This window comes from Dryobates pubescens, chromosome 13 (genome assembly GCF_014839835.1).
Source record: "Dryobates pubescens isolate bDryPub1 chromosome 13, bDryPub1.pri, whole genome shotgun sequence".
Taxonomy (NCBI): Eukaryota; Metazoa; Chordata; class Aves; order Piciformes; family Picidae; genus Dryobates; species Dryobates pubescens.
The window spans coordinates 21,405,486-21,423,525 of record NC_071624.1 but is presented as its reverse complement, the minus strand read 5'-3'; the positions used below and the strand labels follow the sequence as shown (position 1 = coordinate 21,423,525).

The 18,040-nt window shown below is 61.4% G+C and overlaps 1 protein-coding gene across 1 annotated transcript in view; it reads right to left on the bottom strand.

Moving 5' to 3' along the window:
- Nucleotides 1-1,435: 1,435 nt before the first annotated feature.
- SH2B2 (SH2B adaptor protein 2) overlaps nucleotides 1,436-18,040 on the bottom strand; it is a 31,186-nt gene continuing 14,581 nt past the window's right edge. Inside the window, exons 3-9 of the mRNA XM_054166447.1 lie at nucleotides 15,829-15,930; nucleotides 10,593-10,684; nucleotides 5,150-5,244; nucleotides 4,432-4,617; nucleotides 4,123-4,316; nucleotides 2,495-2,666; nucleotides 1,436-1,887 (exon numbers count right to left, since the gene is read on the bottom strand). Of these exons, the coding sequence (XP_054022422.1) occupies nucleotides 1,583-1,887; nucleotides 2,495-2,666; nucleotides 4,123-4,316; nucleotides 4,432-4,617; nucleotides 5,150-5,244; nucleotides 10,593-10,684; nucleotides 15,829-15,930 (1,146 nt within the window). The 3' untranslated portion in view covers nucleotides 1,436-1,582. The remainder of the gene's footprint in view (nucleotides 1,888-2,494; nucleotides 2,667-4,122; nucleotides 4,317-4,431; nucleotides 4,618-5,149; nucleotides 5,245-10,592; nucleotides 10,685-15,828; nucleotides 15,931-18,040) is intronic.

Genomic DNA, 18,040 nt, shown 5'->3' with positions numbered 1-18,040 from the left:
TGAGCTGGGTTGTGGCTTGGCTCATACCACCCTTTGCACTAAGGAGGAACCTCCAGCTGGGCATGGTGGGGTCTGCTCTACCCTGACACTCAAAGCCACCTCACCCAGGTCCTGCTGGCAGTGTCAGCCAGGCCTGGCAGCCACACAAGGACCTGGGGGATCCTGGGGATGGAGAGGGCATCCTGGGGATGCAGTGTGAGGCAAAGCAGGAGGGACAGCCCTTGGTGAGCAAGACTGCCCCTGCAGAGGGTCTCCCAGGGCACCAGCAGGCAATCCCAGTAAGCACCCTTGCCTGGCCTGAAAAGCCACCCTGAGGGCTCCAGGGCCCTGCAGGAAAAGCATCAGCAACGTGGTGCACCCCTGGGGACAGCACCTCTCTGCTCTCTTCCAGAGCTCACCTCTAGCTGGGAACCTCCTGTTCCACCTTACCGATGCCTGTGGGGCTGCACTGCTCTATCAGTAAAGCCACCCAGAAGTGGTGATCAGTGTCTGATCCTTCCCAGCAGCAGGGCTGCTGCAGCTGTCCCTGGCAAGGTTTTACCTCTGCTGGGGAGGGTCTGCAGCCATCAGTGAGGGCAATCCAGCCTGGCCTGGCCCTTGTGTGTCACCCACCTGGCAGCAGCCCCATTCCTTTTGTGCTCTCCCTGGGCATTTCTGTTTCTCCAAGAGAAAAACCAAAATCCCCTCCTGCAGCCCTCTGCCCACCTCTGTCTCATTGCCCAGCTCAGCCCCTGGCCTCTGTCTGATCCCCCCAAGACCTCCTGGGTGGGTGACAAGTGAGCAAAGTGTGGGGGGGAGGTGGTGGTCAGGCTTGTCTTGATTTCCCCTTGAGCAGTGGGAAGCATTGCCCAGCGTGGTGCAGGGCAGGCAGGAGGCTGAGCTGACGTCCTGGAGGAGAGCTTAGGCTTTGAAAAAGCAAAGGAGGGAGGGAGGAGGAAAGGAGTTATGCAGAGACTCTCTGTAGGTACAGCAAGGACAGGAGGAAGGAGCAGAAATGGCAGGACAGGAGGAAAAGCCTTCCTTGAACGAGATTCATCAAGTGCTGGCAAAAGCCTTCTCCTGGCAGAGGATGGGAAACGTGCCCCAGGGGGAGCCTGAAATCCAGCCCAGGTCAGCCTGCAGGCTCCTGCAGCCACGTCCTGCTCCTGTGTGAGAAAAGCTTCTGCCCTGGGATCTGCCACTTCCATCTTCAGCCCAAAAGGCCAAGCCCCTGCTTTGTGGGGTGATGGTGCCAGAGGGCATGTTGGCCACGCTGGGCAACAGAGAGGCCGTGGCAGGATGCTCTGGCTGGAGGATGGAGCCCATCACAGTAAGAGGCTGCCAGCCCAGGGTGGGCATCCCCAGGGAGGAGGTGCAGGGGGCTCTTGGTCCAGAGGGAGCGAGAAGAGGCCGGCACTGACACCTCCCCAAACCCCAGCCCTGCCCCAGCCTGGGGCATCACCTGCTGCTGCCACAGCTCCCAGAGGCAGCAGAGAGGGGAAGGACATCCCGGCGGGGCTACTGCTGGCGGCACGGGCAGGCGGTGAGGCTGGCACAGCAGTGAGGGGCACCGGTGCCCCGCATCCCCCCAGGCCCGGGGGGCTCAGTAGAAGGAGTATTGGTTCTCCACGGCCCGGGTACGGCTGCGGGCGCCGTCAGCCTCGTGGTAGTCTTCGGCACTGCTGGCAGGGGGCTCCGGCCGGCGCTCGGCGCTGTCGCTGCGGCTCCGCGGGCCCAGGGCACCCTCCAGGCGGTGGTACGGGGCGGGGGCGGCAGGGGTCACGGCCGCCCCCTCGGCGGGCAGCGGGGCCGGGGGGCCGGCGGGGGCCGTGCTGCAGAAGTAGTGTGGGGGTGGCACATCGCCCCGGCAGCCCGGCTGTGGCACCAGCGCTGCTGGGGGGCTGGCATCTGCAAGGGAGACAGGAGCCTGACCCTTCCAGCCCCTCTCCGCCACTCTCCAAACCTCTCCACCAGTCTTCATCCCTCTCCATCCCTCTCCACCGCTCTCCATCCCTCTCCACCGCTCTCCACCCGTCTCACCCCTCTCTCCTTCTCCAGCCCTCGCCATCGTTCTCCACGTCTCTCCACCCCTCCCCCTTCCTGTCCCTCCCTCTCCACCCCTCTCCCTCCTTCTCCATCCCTCTCCACCCCTCTCCATCGCTGGCACCTTCCAACGCCCACCTTCCCTCTCGCTTGCCCTCTCTACCCTATCTTTCCCCAGCCCTCCTTGCCCACCCTCTCCCAGCACGGCAGGACTGCTCCTCTCCTGCCCGAGCTGGGGGCCCTGACACCCAGAGCCAGGGCCCCAGGGGCGCCCCCGGCACCAGCCCCTGCTGCCGCATGCTCCTCCCCGCCCACCTTCAAGGCGCCGGCGCCCGGCTCTGCGGCCACGCAGGCTGGCACGGCTGGAGGGGATGGCGATCCCGCGGGCGAGTGCCCAGGCGAGATGCCAGCCCGGGCACCAGACCCCAGGCTCCCCCACGCAGCCCCGCCCCCGGCTGTGCCCGGCACCTACCGGGCAGGGGGCTCTGGGCCAGCACGTAGCTGCGCAGGGTGATGTCGGCGGCGCCGCCGGACTCGAGGGGGATGGGGTGGGTGTGGAAGTGCCGCAGCATGTCGAAGATGGTCTGGAACCAGAGGTGCTGCACGTGGCACTGCCCGCTCTCGTTCAGCGACAGCCGCAGGTGCTGCAAGCGCAGGGGGGCAGGGCTCAGCTGGGGCTTGTGAGGGCAGGCTCAGCCAGGCAGCGATGGAGCACCACGGAAACAGCGAGTGGGGAGGGGCTGGAGGGGACCTCTGGAGACCATCCAGCCCAACCCTCCCTGCCAAAGCAGGGCACCCACAGCAGCTTGTCCAGGATCACAATGGACAGGGGGGGCTGGAAGCTCCTCAGTAAAGCAGTTCACAGGATCCCAGCATGGTGGGGTGGGAAGGAACCTCTGGAGATCATCCAGCCCAACCCTCCCTGCCAAAGCAGGGCACCCACAGCAGCTTGCCCAGGATCACAATGGACAGGGGAGGCTGGAAGCTCCTCAGTAAAGCAGTTCACATGGTGGGGTGGGAAGGAACCTCTGGAGATCATCCAGTCCAACCCTCCCTGCCAAAGCAGGGCACCCACATCACCTTGACCCCAGATCACAATGGCATGGTGGGGCTGGAAGCTCTCCACACAAGGACATTCCACAACCTCTCTGGGCAGCCTGCTCCAGGCCTCCAGCACCCTCACAGTAAAAGTTTTTCCTCCTGCTCAGGTGGAGCTTCCTGTGACTGAGTTTATGTCCATTACCCCACATCCTCTAACTGGGTACCACTGGAAAGAGTCTGGCTCCATGCTCCTGACAGCCACCCTTCAGATACTGATAAGGTCCTCTCTTAGCCTTTTCTTCTCCAGACTAAACAGCCCCAGGTCTCTCAGCCTCTCCTCACAAGAGAGATGCTCCACACCCTTCATCATCCTCATAGTCTCCATTGAACTCTCCTCAGTAGATCCTTGTCCCTCTTGAACTGAGCCCAGAACTGGACACAGGGCTCCAGATGTTCTCTATCTAGGGCTGGGTAAAGGGGAAGGAGAATCCTAGAATGAATCACAGAATGGTCCAGGCCAGAAAGGACCTCCAAAGCTTATCCAGTCCAACCCCCCCTGCAGTCAGCAGGGACATCCCCAACTAGATCAGGTTGCCCAGAGCCCAGTCCAGCCTCACTTTGAATGTCTCCAGGGATGGGGCTCAACCACCTCCCTGGGCAACCTGTTGCAGTGTTCTACCACCCTCAGAGTGAAGCACTTGTTCCTAACATCCAACCTAAACCTGCCCTTCTCTGCTTTGAAGCCATCGTCCCTCGTCCTGTCCCTGCAGGCCCTTGCAAACAGCCTCTCCCCATCCTTCCTGCAGGCCCCTTTCAGGTACTAGAAGGCTGCTATCAGGTCTCCCCGGAGCCTCCAGGGGAGACCTGAGGAACCTCTAGCTCCTCCTCTTCTCCAGGCTGCCCTGCTGGAGGTGCCGAGGGATGCCCTGCCAGGGCAGTGCAGCTCGCCGCAGAGCCGCCTGGCATCGCCGCCTGGCTCCCGCTTGCCCCGGCAGAGCCTGAGGCGCCGGGCAGGGGCTGGCATTGGCCTTCGAGGAGCAGCAGCGAGAGGCCACCCACCTTGGCTTTGCCCTGGAAGTTGAAGGTCAGGACGTACTCGCCGGGCCGCGTCTCGCTCTGGCGGATGACGAAGAGGCCGTGGCTGCGGGCACCCCCCAGCAGCACCAGCTGCGCCGCCTTCACCCGCGACAGCGTCCCGTGGAACCAGGGGAAGTCGCACAGCCGCAGCTCCGCCTCCGCCTCGCTCTCCTCCCCTGCCCGCAGGGACGCAGGATGTCAGGGAGCACCCGGAGCCAGCCCTCCCCCACCCCCTTCCCTCCTGCCGCCTCCCGGAGCGCGGCGCTGGGGCCGCATCCTGCATCCCGGTACCTGCCGGCTGCCCGCCGCTGGCGGCGGGGGAGGGCTCCAGCGTCTGCAGGAAGCTCTCCAGCGGGACGTGGGCCAGGAGCTCGCCCAGGGAGTCCCTGGCCCGGCCGGGGGCCGCGGGCGCGGCGCTGGGCGCGGCAGCGGAGTGAGCGCTGGGCAGGGCACATCTGTCCGGCGGCCGGGGCGCCTCTGGAAGGGAATTCGCAGGGGGATGGGCTGCTGGCTCAGCATCACCCAGCACGGCTGGAGGAGGCTGGGGGTGCCCTGCTCTGAAGGCAGCCCTGGGCAGCGCAGGGCTCGGGTATGGCTCTAACTGCAGCCTGGGGCGCTCCCTTTCAGCCTGTGCTGGGTTTCCTCCCCCTGGTGTGACCAGGATGGGAGGCACAGAGGTGTTGTGGTTGGGCAGCAGAGCAGTGCAGGGGCAGGCTGCTTGCTGGCACCCAGAGACCCCAGGTGAGGACTCTGATTTTCTGACTGTACAGGAGCAGCACTGATGTCTTCAACAGGGGTTGGCCACCTCCCCAAGGCAGCTGCCAGTGCAAGGAGGATGATGGGCAGAGGAAGATGGACAGATGGAGAGCGGAGAGATCCATCCCCACAGCACCTGCTGCAGGATCCTTCACTTTATAACTGGCAGGAACTGGCCCTGTCTAAAGAAGAGCTGGCCCCCAGAGGTGCCCACCCTTGCTGGTTGGTGCTTCTCCTAGGTGTGGGTCCTTACCATCAGCCAGGAACTCACAGCTGCAGGAGGAGACTCTGCCCTGCAGGCAGGCTCCCTGCACGCAGGACGCCAGCTCGATGTCATCCCCACTGTCCCTGCAGGGAGACACAGAGCAGGTGGTCACAGATTCATAGATCCATAGCTTCATACAATGGGCTGGGATGGGAAGGGACCTCAAAGCTCAGCCAGTTCCAACCCCCTGGCATGGGCAGGGACACCTCCCACCAGCACAGCTTGCTCAAGGCCTCATCCAGCCTGGCCTTGAACACCTCCAGGCAGGAGGCAGCCACAGCCTCCCTGGGCAGCCTGTGCCAGTGTCTGCCCAGCCTCACTCTCAAGAATTTTTTCCTCATCTCCAGTCTCAATCTGCCCTCTTCAAGTTTCAATCCATTCCCTCTCCTCCTATCACTACAACCCCTTGTAAAAAGCCCCTTCCTGGCTTTCTTGCAGGCCTCTTTCAGGTGCATGCCAGCTGCTATGCCACAGGCACCCCTGCACATGGCACCTCTGCTCACAGACCTGCCATGGGGACTTGACCAAACAGAACTGCAGCTGTGGCCCAGGAGCACATCCTGATGCTCCTGCTTTCCTCCTGCAGGAGCTGCATGCACAGAAGCAGCCACAGCAGGGGCAGGCCACACAACCTGGCTCTGTGGGGGTGAGAAACCAATGTGGGAGGGATGAAACCCTTCAAATGCTCCATCCCTAGAGGTGCTCAAGGCCAGGCTGCATGAGGCCTTGACAAGCTGTGCCGGTGGGAGGCGTCCCTGCCCATGGCAGGAGGTTGGAACTGGCTGAGCTTTAAGGCCCCTTCCAACCCAACCCCTTCATAGATTCATAGAATTGTGTCAGTTGGAAAATCCCTTTGAGATCCTCCAGTGCAACATCAGCCCAGCACCAAACCCTGGCCCCAAGTGCCATGGCCACAGGTTTCTGCAACACCTCCAGGCATGGGGACTCCACCACCTCCCTGGGCAGCCTGTGCCAGTCCCTGACCACTCTTGCACCCAAGAAAGCTTTCCTCATCTCCAACCTAACCCTCCCCTGGCACAGTTTCAGGTCATTTCCTCTCCTTCTGTCACCTGAGCCTAGGGAGCAGAGCCCAACCCCCACCTGGCTCCAGCCTCTTCTCAGGGAGCTGCAGAGAGCAATGAGGTCTCCCCTCAGCCTCCTCCCCTCCAGGCTGAACACCCCCAGCTGCTCCTCCCCAGCCCTGTTCTCCAGACCCTTCCCCAGCTCTGTTGCCCTTCTCTGGACCTGCTCCAGCCTCTCAATGTCCTTCTTGGAGTGAGGGACCCAAAAGTGTGCCCAGGATTCAAGGTGCATGGCTCATGCCAGCTGGTCTCAGCTGCAGCATTTTGCAGTTGAAGTTGTGTTACCCTGGCTTGCAGTGCTGTGCTCTGCCACAGGTCTCACAGCCAGGCCCCCTCCCACCATCCACTTCCCCCCAAGGCTGCTTTCACTTTCACCCACGAGGCCAGGAGTTACCAACCCACAGGAATTACATCCCTACGAGACACCAAAAGAGCAAACTGGGAGGCCCAGAGCAAACAGGGAGGGAGCAAGGAGAGGGGAAGGTCCACAGTGGTATCTCCACAGACTGCACTGGGCTGGGAGGGACCCTCCAAGGGTAATCTTGTCCAAGCCCCTGCAGCCAGCTGGGACACCTCTGACTAGAGCAGGCTGCTCGGGGCCAGATCAAGCTTCATCTTGATGTCTCCAGAGATGAGGCCTCAACCACATTACTGGGCAGCCTGTATCAATGTCTCACCACCCTCACTGTGCAGAGCTTCCTCCTGATGTCCAAACTAACTCTGCCCTGCTCCAGTCTCAAACCATTGCCCTTTGCCCTATCAGAATACAGAATCCAGAATCAACCAGGTTGGAAAAGACCTCAGAGATCACCAAGTCCAACCCAGCCCCATCTGATCAATTAACCATGGCACCAAGTGCCTCATCCAGGCTCTTCCTAAACACCTCCAGGGATGGGGACTCCACCACCTCCCTGGGAAGCACATCCCAAGGGACAATCTCTCTTGCTGGGAAGAATTTCTTCCTCACCACCAGCCTAAACTTCCCCTGGCACAGCTTGAGACTGTGTCCTCTTGTTCTGGTGCTGGGTGCCTGCGAGAAGAGACCAACCCCCACCTGGCTACAACCTCCCTTCAGGGAGCTGGAGTGAGCAAGGAGGTCTCCCCTGAGCCTCCTCTTCTGCAGGCTAAGCAACCCCAGCTCCCTCAGCCTCTCCTCCCAGGGCTGTGCTCCAGACCCCTCCCCAGCTTTCTTGCCCTTCTCTGGACACCTTCCAGCATCTCAACATCTTTCCTAACCTGAGGAGCCCAGAACTGGACACAGGACTCAAGGTGTGGCCTAACCAGTGCTGAGCACAGGGCAGAATCACTTATCCCCACAGCCCCTTCTGAGCAGTCCCTGTCCCCTTCAGATACTGAAATGCAGCTCTAAGGTCTCCCTGGAGCCTTCTCGAGGCTGAACAACCCCAACTCTTTCAGCCCCATGCTTGCACAACCCTCCCCAGCCCTATTTTGCTCCTGGCCCCCGGCAAGCGCCTGGAGCTGCTGGCAGCCCTGCGCCGCTGGCAGCCCTGCACCGCTGGCAGCCCAGCACCACTGACAGCCCTGCGCCACTGGCAGCCCTGTGCCGCTGGCGTCCCTGCGCCGCTGGCATCTCTGCACCACTGGCAGCCCTGTGCTGCTGGCGTCCCTGCGCCGCTGGCATCCCTGTGCCACTGGCAGCCCTGTGCCGCTGGCATCCCTGCCTCGCTGGCATCCCTGCGCTGCTGGCAGCCCTGCCTCGCTGGCATCTCTGCACCGCTGGCATCCCTGCGCCGCTGACAGCCCTGCGCCACTGGCATCCCTGGCATCTCTGCACCGCTGGCAGCCCTGTGCTGCTGGCGGTCTGCACTGCTGGCGTCCCTGCACCGCTGGCAGCCCTGTGCCGCTGGCGGTCTGCACTGCTGGCAGCCCTGTGCTGCTGGCATCCCTGTGCCACTGGCAGCCCTGCGCCGCTGGCGGTCTGCACTGCTGGCAGCCCTGCACCGCTGGCAGCCCTGTGCTGCTGGTGTCCCTGCGCCACTGGCAGCCCTGCGCCGCTGGCATCCCTGTGCCGCTGGCGGTCTGCACCGCTGGCAGCCCTGCGCCACTGGCATCCCTGGCATCTCTGCACCGCTGGCAGCCCTGCGCCACTGGCATCCCTGGCATCTCTGCACCGCTGGCAGCCCTGTGCCGCTGGCGGTCTGCACTGCTGGCGTCCCTGCACCGCTGGCAGCCCTGTGCCGCTGACAGCCCTGCGCCGCTGACAGCCCTGCGCCGCTCCTGCTGCGGGGCCGCCGCGCTGTGTGCCGGCGGCAGCCCTGGCGCTGGGAACAGCTCACCAGGGAGCTGCTGCTGAATTATTTAGCAGCCAGTAAAGTGAATCAGCCGCTGGGAGTCATTCAGCTGCGAGCTGCTTGAAAACAAGGAAGGGAGGAAGGAAACCAAAACCCGCGGCGGAGGAGCCGTCGCCGGGCGCTGGGGCAGCGGCTCCAGCCTTTGGCAGAGGCGTTGGGGAGCCGATTGAACATCCCTCCTTGGCAGCCAGCTCCATTAACCAGCTCGTTATGGTTTGCGCTGGAGTTCATTAGTGTTTGCTTTGCAGTCACGTCCCCAGTGCCGCCGCCGCCGCTGCCTGCTAAGCAAACACGAGAGGGCTGGGAGGCTGCTGGGGCTCCTGCAGCGCCTTCAGGAGAGCCTGGCCACGGGAAAGCAGCACCACAGCCAGCGGGGAGGACAGAAAGGGCCGTTCCCCAGCCTCACCTCCCTGCCACTTCTTCAGTTAGATGTCGGGAAAGCCTCAAAAGGTGCTGAGGCAGCACAGCTCTGCAGTGCTCCTTCAGCTAAATGCAGCCTCCACGGTGCCTGACCCCACAGCGCCCAAAATAAGAGCCTGGAGGCAGCTGGAGCCTCTCCAAGCCCCTGTTCCAAGGTTTGCTCGAGGTTGCAGCTTGGGTGCCTTGTTATTCCAAAGCTGTGCCAAAAAGAGCAGCCCCAGGGTTTCCCCAGAGCCTGGGGAGTGAGTGGACTAATCCTGACACCCAGGGGCTGGCACTGATCCTGCCTCTCTGGGGCTGGCACTGATGCTGGGGAAATGCCACCTCTGATGGGGCATCTCCCACCTCTCTGGACAGCCTAGGGCAGGGTCTCACCAGCCTCACAGGCAAAAGTTTCTCCCCAGTATCTGATCTAAATCTCCCTCTTTCAGGGATTTCCCTCTCCCTCATCCTGCCTCTCCACTCCCTGATGGAGTAAAGATCATCCAGCAGAGTAATGCACTGATATGGAAGACAATCAGTGGGATGAGGCTCAACAAGGCCAAGGGCTGGGTCCTGACCCTGGGTCACAACAACCCCAGGAGGGCTCCAGGCTGGGGGCAGAGTGGCTGCAAACTGCATGGGGGAAAAGGCCCTGGGGGTGCTGGCTGGCAGCAGGTGAGGATGAGCCAGGGGGTGCCCAGGTGGCCAAGAAGGTCACCAGCAGCCTGGCCTGGAGCAGCAGTGGTGTGGCCAGCAGGAGCAGGGCAGGGATTGTCCTCCTGTGCTGGGCACTGGGGAGGCCACAGCTTGAGCCCTGGGGTCAGTTTTGGGCTCCTCACCCCAAGAAGGACATTGAGGGCTGGAGCAGGTCCAGAGAAGAGCAAGGCAGCTGGGGAAGGGTCTGGAGAAGAGGGTTGGGGAGGAGCAGCTGAGGGAGCTGGGGGGGTTTGGTCTGGAGAAGAGGAGGCTGAGGGAGACCTCATTGCTCTCTGCAGCTCCCTGAGAGGAGGCTGGAGCCAGGTGGGGGTTGGGCTCTGCTCCCTAGGAACAAGTGACAGGAGAGGAAATGGCCTCAAGCTGTGCCAGGGAAGGCTGAGGTTGGAGAGGAGGAAAACTTTCTTTGGTGCCAGAGTGGTCAGGGACTGGCACAGGCTGCCCAGGGAGGTGGTGGAGTCCCCATCCCTGGAGGTGCTCAAGGAACCTGTGGCCATGGCACTTGGGGCCAGGGTTTAGTGGCCATGGTGGGGCTGGGCTGAGGTTGGGCTGGATGAGCTCAGAGGCCTTTTCCAGCCCACACAGCTCTGTGATTCTATGGAGTTTAACACAGGGATGTAGAATGAAAGCTGCAGAGTGTGGGTGCTGGCAGCTCCCCAGGCTGAGGGCAGCGTTCCCAGGCCACTTGCCCCTGCCTGGCCGAGGTGCCAGGGAGCAGCCAGGGGCACACAGCCACCAGCGCTCCAGGGGCTCTGCCACACACAGGCTGCTGCCTCTGCTCCAGACCTCTCCTGGCCCTGCTTCACTGTCTTCACCTAAGCACCCAAGGAGCACAAGTGGCAGCAGGGGCAGTGCCCTGTGCCAGGCAGTGTGGGCACCAGCTCAGCACCCCTGCACAGCACCCTCCTGAGCCAGCCTCACCCGGGGTCGATGCAGTCCTGGATGTCTGCCACCCACGAGTGCTTCTGCAGGGAGTCGATGGTCTCCAGGATGTACTCAGCTCCATTCTCCACCTGTGGGCAACATGGGACAGCATCAGCTTGTGCCAGGGCCCTGCCACCTGCTGTGGGGTGAAGCAGACCCCAGGGCCCAGCCAGCCCCCCGCAGTCTGCTGTTAAACATCACCTTGGTTCAGGGTGGGGGGAGAAAGGCCCCAGCTCATCCCAGCCAGAGGGGGACCCAACTGCTCTGGTGTGTCCACAGGTGAGCTCTGAGCAGAGCTGGTGCAGATTCACAGCATGGGTTGGGTTGGAAGGGACCTCAAGGCTCATCCAGCTCCAACCCCCTGCCATGGGCAGGGACACCTCCCACCAGCACAGGCTGCTCAAGGCCTCATCCAGCCTGGCCTGGAACACCTCCTGGCAGGAGGCAGCCACAGCCTCCCTGGGCAACCTGTGCCAGAGTCTCCCCACTTTTCTTTGCTACCCTCTGGCCCATGAGGCTTCTGGTTTTTGCTTGCAGCAGGGCAGGAAGAGAAACAGAGTTAAGAGAAAACTGAGAAAGTAAAAATCAGGATGCAAAAGTGCCTCTGAAAGTGCAAGCCCAGGGAGCTGAGACTTGCTGGGGCCAGGGAGGCCCAAAGGGGTGCTGGAGGCTCCATCTCTGGAGGCAATTCCAGAGCTGCCTGGATGTGTTCCTGTGTCACCTCCTCTAGGTGACCCTGCCTCGGCAGGGGGGTTGGACTCAACCATCTCCAGAGGTCCCTTCCAGCCCCTACCCTGCTGGGATTCAGTGAGGACACAGAACAGCCAACCAGAGGGTGTCAGAGTCACAGCATCACAGAACTCTCAGGGTTGGAAGGGAGCTCAAGGCTCAGCCAGCTCCAACCCCCCTGCCATGGCCAGGGACACCTCAAACCACAGCAGGTTGCTCACAGCCACCTCCAGCCTGGCTGCAAACACCTCCAGGCAGGAGGCTTCCACCACCTCCCTGGGCAACCTGTGCCAGGCTCTCACCACCCTCCTGGGGAACAACCTCTTCCTCACATCCAATCTCAATCTCCCCATTTGCAGTTCTGTTGCAGAAGCTGTGAGGCTGTGTGCCCCTGGCAGCTTTGGCCACCTCCCTGCCACCCAGAGCTCTCAGACATTGTGTTCCCAAGCTGGGGAAGCAGCCCTGACTCCAAAAGGGCATCGTGGTGCCAGCTGAGCCAACCTCCAGCAAATTCAATTCATCACCAACAACTGAATCACTGCCCTGGAAATCAGCAGAGCCTGGGCTGGGGCCCAGCAGCTCCCTGCTTCCCTCTGCAACCCTGGGCTGTGCAAGGGTCCCCCTGTCCCAGCAGAGATCCCTCCTGCCCCTGTGCTGTTCAACCAGAGCAAAAGAGCTTCTGAGCTTTGGAGAGCAAAGCATGAGGCTAGCATGGGAGCCAGGGCTGCTCTCATGCAAAGAACCCCAGCAGGGAGGGGCTGGAAGGGACCTCTGGAGCTCACCCAGTCCAAGCCCTGCTCCAGCAGGGCACCCACAGCAGCTTGCCCAGCACCACAATGCCCAGGGTGGGTTGGAAGCTCTCCACACCAGGACACTCCACAACCTCTCTGGGCAGCCTGCTCCAGGCCTCCAGCACCCTCACACCAAACAACTTTCTCCTCCTCTTCACATCCAACCTCCTGGGCTCCACCTTGTGCCCCTTGCTACCCCTTGGCCTGGCCTTGGGCACCACTCAGCAGAGTCTGGCCCCAGCCTCTTGCCCCCCACAGCTCCTTGAGCTCTTGCTGAGCATTGCTCAGCTGCCCTCTGGGGCTGCTCTTCTGCAGGCTCTCAGCCCCAGGGCTCTCAGCCTTTGCTGCTCCCAGAGCTGCTCCAGGCCCCTCAGCACCTTCAGAGCCCCCAGGGCACATTGCTGCCTCATGGGGACCTTGTTGTCCCCCAGCACTCCCAGCTCTTTCTCCTTGGAGCTGCTTCCCAGCAGGTCCCCCCTCAGCTGTGCTGCTGCAGGAGGTTGTTCCTCCCCAGGGCCAGGACCCTGCCCTTGCCCTTGCTGAGCTCCATGAGGTTCCCTGTGCCCAGCTCTGCAGCCTGGCCAGGTCTGGCTGGATGGCAGCACAGCCTGAGGGCTGTCAGCCACTGCTCCCCAGCTTGGTGCCATCATGACAGTAAAGAAACCACACACAGCTCTCTGGTGTTGTGCAGGGGCTTGTGCAGTAATGCAGGTGTGTGGTGGGGACCTGCTGCCTGCTGCTTCTCTGGGCACTTTGGCAGAAGCTATCCTCTTGTGGCCTCCCCCAGCGAGGCAGGGACCTCTCCACCCATCACAACCTGCAGATCTGGTGTGAAGGTTGAGGCAGACCCCTTTCCTATGCCTCTAACCCATACCCCAGCATCCAGGGGTCCTTCTCCACCTCTGTGAGTCCAGCCAGCACAGGGGTAAGGGAAGAGAATCTCCAGATGTCCCAACAAGAAGGGCTGGGGCAGAAGATGAGCTGCAGACAGTAGAGGATGTCAGCATGCAGTGGCAGCTGGGAGGGGGTGCTGGCTGGAGCAGCAGCAGGCCAGAAGGGAGCAGATGGGCTGCAGGGGGCATTGCCTGCCTGGGGTCACTCAAAGGATCGATTGCAATCAATTAACCCAAGGGCAGGGCGAGCACCAGGGGCAGAAGCGGGCAGGAGCAGGGGGGAGGACACCTGGGAAATCAGGGGGGTTCAGACCTGGGGGGGCTGGAGCAGTCCTGGGGTAGGCAGAGAAATGGCTGAGGCAGCTGCAGAGAGCTTGCTGCAGAGGGTGGGAGGAGGCTAAGCCCAGAGCTGCCCTGCAGCTGCCAACCCTCCACAGAGGTGCAGGAAGCTCTCCAGAGCTGAACTGCCCTGGAGCTGCACCACCCCCAGCAGGGACCTGCCAAACCCACCCCTGCCAAGCCCTGTGCTGATGCTCACAGGATCATCAGGGCTGGAACAGAGGTGCAAGATCCATTCCAACCATTCTCTACCTCTGCCCAGGCTGGGGCTGAGCCATGGCCCTCAGCACCACAGCTCTGCCTCTCTGAAACCCCTCCAGGGATGGGGACTCCACCACCTCCCTGGGCAGCCTGGGCCAGGCCTGGATAACGCTTAAGGGGAAGAAATTGTTCCTCATGTCCAACCTAACCCTCCCCTGGCACCATGTGAGGCCATTTGCTCTCCTCCTGTCACTTGTTCCTTGGGAGCAGAGCCCAGCCTCCACCTGGCTGCAGCCTCCTCTCAGGGAGCTGCAGAGAGCAAGGAGGTCTCCCTCAGCCTCCTCTTCTCCAGACCAAACACCCCGAGCTCCCTCAGCTGCTCCTCCCCAGCCCTCTTCTCCAGACCCTTCCCAGGCTTTGTTGCCCTTCTCTGGCCCTGCTCCAGCTCCTCAATGTCCTTCTTGGGGTGAGGAGCCCAAATCTGAACCCAGAACCCAAGGTGTGGCCTCCCCAGTGCCCAGCACAGGAGGACAATCCCTGCCCTGCTCCTGCTGCCCACACCACTGCTGCTCCAGGCCAGGCTGCTGGTGACCTTCTTGGCCACCTGGGCACCCCCTGGCTCATCCTCAGCTGCTGCCAACCAGGACCCTCAGGTCCTCCCCCACCAGGCAGTTTGCAGCCACTCTGCCCCAGCCTGGAGCCTTCCTGGGGTTGTTGTGCCCCCATGTCAGGACCCAGCCCTTGGCCTTGTTGAGCCTCATCCCATTGCCCTCAGCCCATGGATCCAGCCTGGCCAGGTCCCTCTGCAGAGCCTCCCTACTCTCCAGGAGATGCTAGCCCCAGGGACAGGGAGAAGCAGCCTCCTGCTGTCACACCTTTGGCACTGGGCACATGTCAGACACTGCAGGACCTGAGGCAGCACCTGGGGCTGAGCTGAGGCTTGTAAGGGCACCTAGAGATCACAACCAGAAGGAGCTGCTGAGCCATATCTTGTGCAGGTGGTTAAGAAGTCACCAGTGGCTAGCATGAAAGCTGAGAGATATGCTCAGAAGCTCCTCCACATCAAGGACTCTCTCCATGCCTGCTGCTCCTCAGCAATGATGAGGGCTACAGCAGAGCCAGGCTGCTTCATCAGTTCACAGATGACACCACAGCATCCTGAGCCTGCTGGAGGATGAGGAGAGAATGCCAATGAATTTGGTGAAGCTGAGAAATGCTCAGTGGAGGGGGAAGAAGAACTGCAAGCAGGCTGCTGCTGAGGGGCAGGGCTGAGCTCTGGGCTCACCCTGATGGTGTCTGGGCTGGGGAACTGTGCCTCTGGAGTGCTTCTGCAAAAGGCCTGGAGGGGCTGCCCCAGCCCCCAGGCTGAGGCTGAGTCAGCAGCAGGGGCTGAAGCAAGCAACTGGATCAGCTTGTCTGGGTAAAGAGGAAGAGGAAAGGAGAAGTGAACAAAGGGGAAGCAATCCTTCCCGGGGCACCAGGCACGTGTGGGGACATTGCCTCTCTCCAGAGCCTGCAAGGAAAGCAGAGAGGAGCTTGGGCAGCTCAGTCTGCAGAGGGGGCACAGGAGGCAGCAGCTCCACGTCTGGGGCAGTTTTAGGCTATGCCTGTAACATTTTGGTACAGACTTCCAGCAGAAAAGTAGCAAAATGGAAACAAAGCACTCCTGGGGGTGAAAAGGAAAACAAAGATCTTTCCAAACTATTTGCTTGTACCAAAACAATTCCCTCTCCTCTCCTCTCCTCTCCTCTCCTCTCCCTCTCCCTCTCCCTCTCCCTCATAGAATCACAGAATCAATAAGGTTGGCAAAGAGCTCAGAGATCAGCAAGTCCAAGCTGTCACCCAACACCTCCTGACAACTCAACCATGGCTCCAAGTGCCACATCCAAGCCCCTCTTGAACACCTCCAGGGATGGGGACTCCACCACCTCCCTGGGCAGCACATCCCAAGGGCTAATAACTCCCTCTGGGAAGAACTTTCTCCTCACCTCCAGCCTAAACTTCCCCTGACACAGCTTGAGACTGTGTCCTCTTGTTCTGGTGCTGGGTGCCTGGGAGAAGAGACCAACCCCCACCTGGCTCCAACCTCCCTTCAGGGAGTTGGAGAGAGCAAGAAGGTCTCCCCTGAGCCTCCTCTGCTCCAGGCTAAGCAACCCCAGCTCCCTCAGCCTCTCTGCAGCCAGCAGAGTCAGCCAGCACTGCCAGGTGGCTCCAGGCCAGGAGCTCTCCAGCCACTGCTCCCCCAGCCTGCAGCAGCCTGTGGGGCTCTGTCTCTCTCACCTTCAGCACAAAGGTGTTGTCCTTGTCGGGCATCTCCAGGGGCATGGTGGTGCGCACCTCGATGATGGCCGACAGCGGGATGCTCACCTTGGGCTTGGAGGCCTGGGCAAGGGGAAGCAAGCACAAAGAGGGTTAAAGGCAATCCATCCATCCATCCATCCATCCATCCATCCATCCATCCATCAATCAATCCACCAGAAGTCACTCAGATGAATGAACCTCTCCCAGGGGATGCTGCAGGGAGGCTCTTGGAGGCAAGGTCCTGGCTCAGCCTGCATGGCTCCTCCAGGGGCCTTGGGGGGAGCATTGATTTCCTTCACAGAATCACAGAACTGGCAGGGCTGGAAGGGACCTCAAGGCTCAGCCAGCTCCAACCCCCCTGCCATGGCCAGGGACACCTCACACTGCAGCAGGTTGCTCACAGCCACCTCCAGCCTGGCTGCAAACACCTCCAGGCAGGAGGCTTCCACCACCTCCCTGGGCAGCCTGTGCCAGGCTCTCACCACCCTCCTGGGGAACAACTTCTTCCTCACAGCCAATCTCAATCTCCCCACTTCCAGTTTTGCTCCATCCCCCCCAGTCCTATCCCTCCCTGACACCCTCAAAAGTTCCTCCCCAGCTTTCTTGGAGCCCCCTGCAGATCCTGGAAGGCCACAATTAGGTGTCCTGGGAACCTTCTCCTCTCCAGCCTGCACAGCCCCAACTCCCTCAGTCTGTCCTCAGAGCAGAGCAGCTCCAGCCCTCTGCTCCTCCTCATGGCCCTTCCCTGGACACCTTCCAGCACCTCCAGAGCCTTCTTGGCACAGAGGCTCCAGCACTGGCCCCAGAGCTCCAGCTGTGGTCTCAGCAGAGTGGAGCAGAGGGGCAGAATCCCCTCCCTGGCCCTGCTGGCTATGTGCCTGACAATTCCAAGCTCCTTTAATTAACCCAGGAGGAGGCTTGGTGAAAGGTGGAGAGGTCAAAGCCTTTAACTGCTGATCCTCCTCCTTGCTCCAGCCCAGGCTGAGAGCCCAGCTCTGCCCAGACCACTCATTCCCTCTCCTTTACGAGCCTCCTCCTGCTGCAGATGTGCTGGCTGCTGGGGGTTGTTTCCCATGTGGAAAGCAGCTCCATTTATCCAGCATCTCAGCTGAGAAGCTGTGAGGCAGCAGCCCTGAGCCATGCAGGGAATTTTAATTACATGGAAACAGAGAAAACCCAATTTCCCCTGAGGCCCCCCCGCACCCAGCAGAGCCTGGAAGGGGAGGCAGGACATGGTGCCTGCCACTGAACCCCCAGATGTTTGCTTTTAATTATGACAAATCCCCACAAAGCAGCCTGGGGAGCTGCTCCCTGGGGCTGGTCCTCCCCAGGGCTCTGAGATTTGGAGCATCTTGGAGCAGAGAATGGAAGTGAAATGAGCTGAGTGGTGCTGGGGACTCTGAGCTGAGTGGTGCTGCCCACAGGCTGGAGGGATGGGAAGCCATCCAGAAGGTCCTGGGCAAGCTGCAGAGGTGCTGCCCAGGTGAAGCTCAGGAGGTGCCACAGCAGCAAGTGCAGGGCTCTGCTCCTGCTCAGAACAATCCTCACTATCAACCCAGGCTGGGGGTGAGGAGAGAGAGAAAGCAGCCCTGGGGACAAGGACCTGGGGGTGCTGGGGGGGGAGAAGCTGCACAGGGGCCAGCAATGGGCAGTGGCAGCACAGAAGGCCAAGGGCAGCCCGGGCTGCATCCAAAGCAGATTGGCCAGAGCTGGAGAGAGGGATCCTGCCCCTCTGCTCTGCTCTGGGGAGACCTCACCTGCAGTGCATGGAACCCCAAATACAAGTGAGGCACAGACCTGATGGAGCAGGTCCAGAGGAGGCCATGGAGATGATCAGAGGCTGGAGAACCTCTGCTGTGGGGACAGGCTGAGGGAGCTGGGGGTGTTCAGCCTGGAGAAGGGAAGGCTCTGGGCAGACCTCAGAGCAGCCTGCCAGTCCCTGCAGGGGCTACAAGAAGGCTGCAGAGGGACTGCTCCCAAAGGCCTGCAGGGACAGCCCCAGGGACAATGGTTTGAAATGAGAGCAGAGCAGATTGAGATTGGATGTGAGGAACAAGTTCTGCCCCAGGAGGCTGCTGGAACCCTGCCACAGGTTGCCCAGGGAGGTAGCCGAGACCTCATCCCTGGAGATATTGAAGGTTGAGGCTGGAGAGGGCTCTGAGCAGCCTGCTCTGGTGGAGGATGTCCCTGC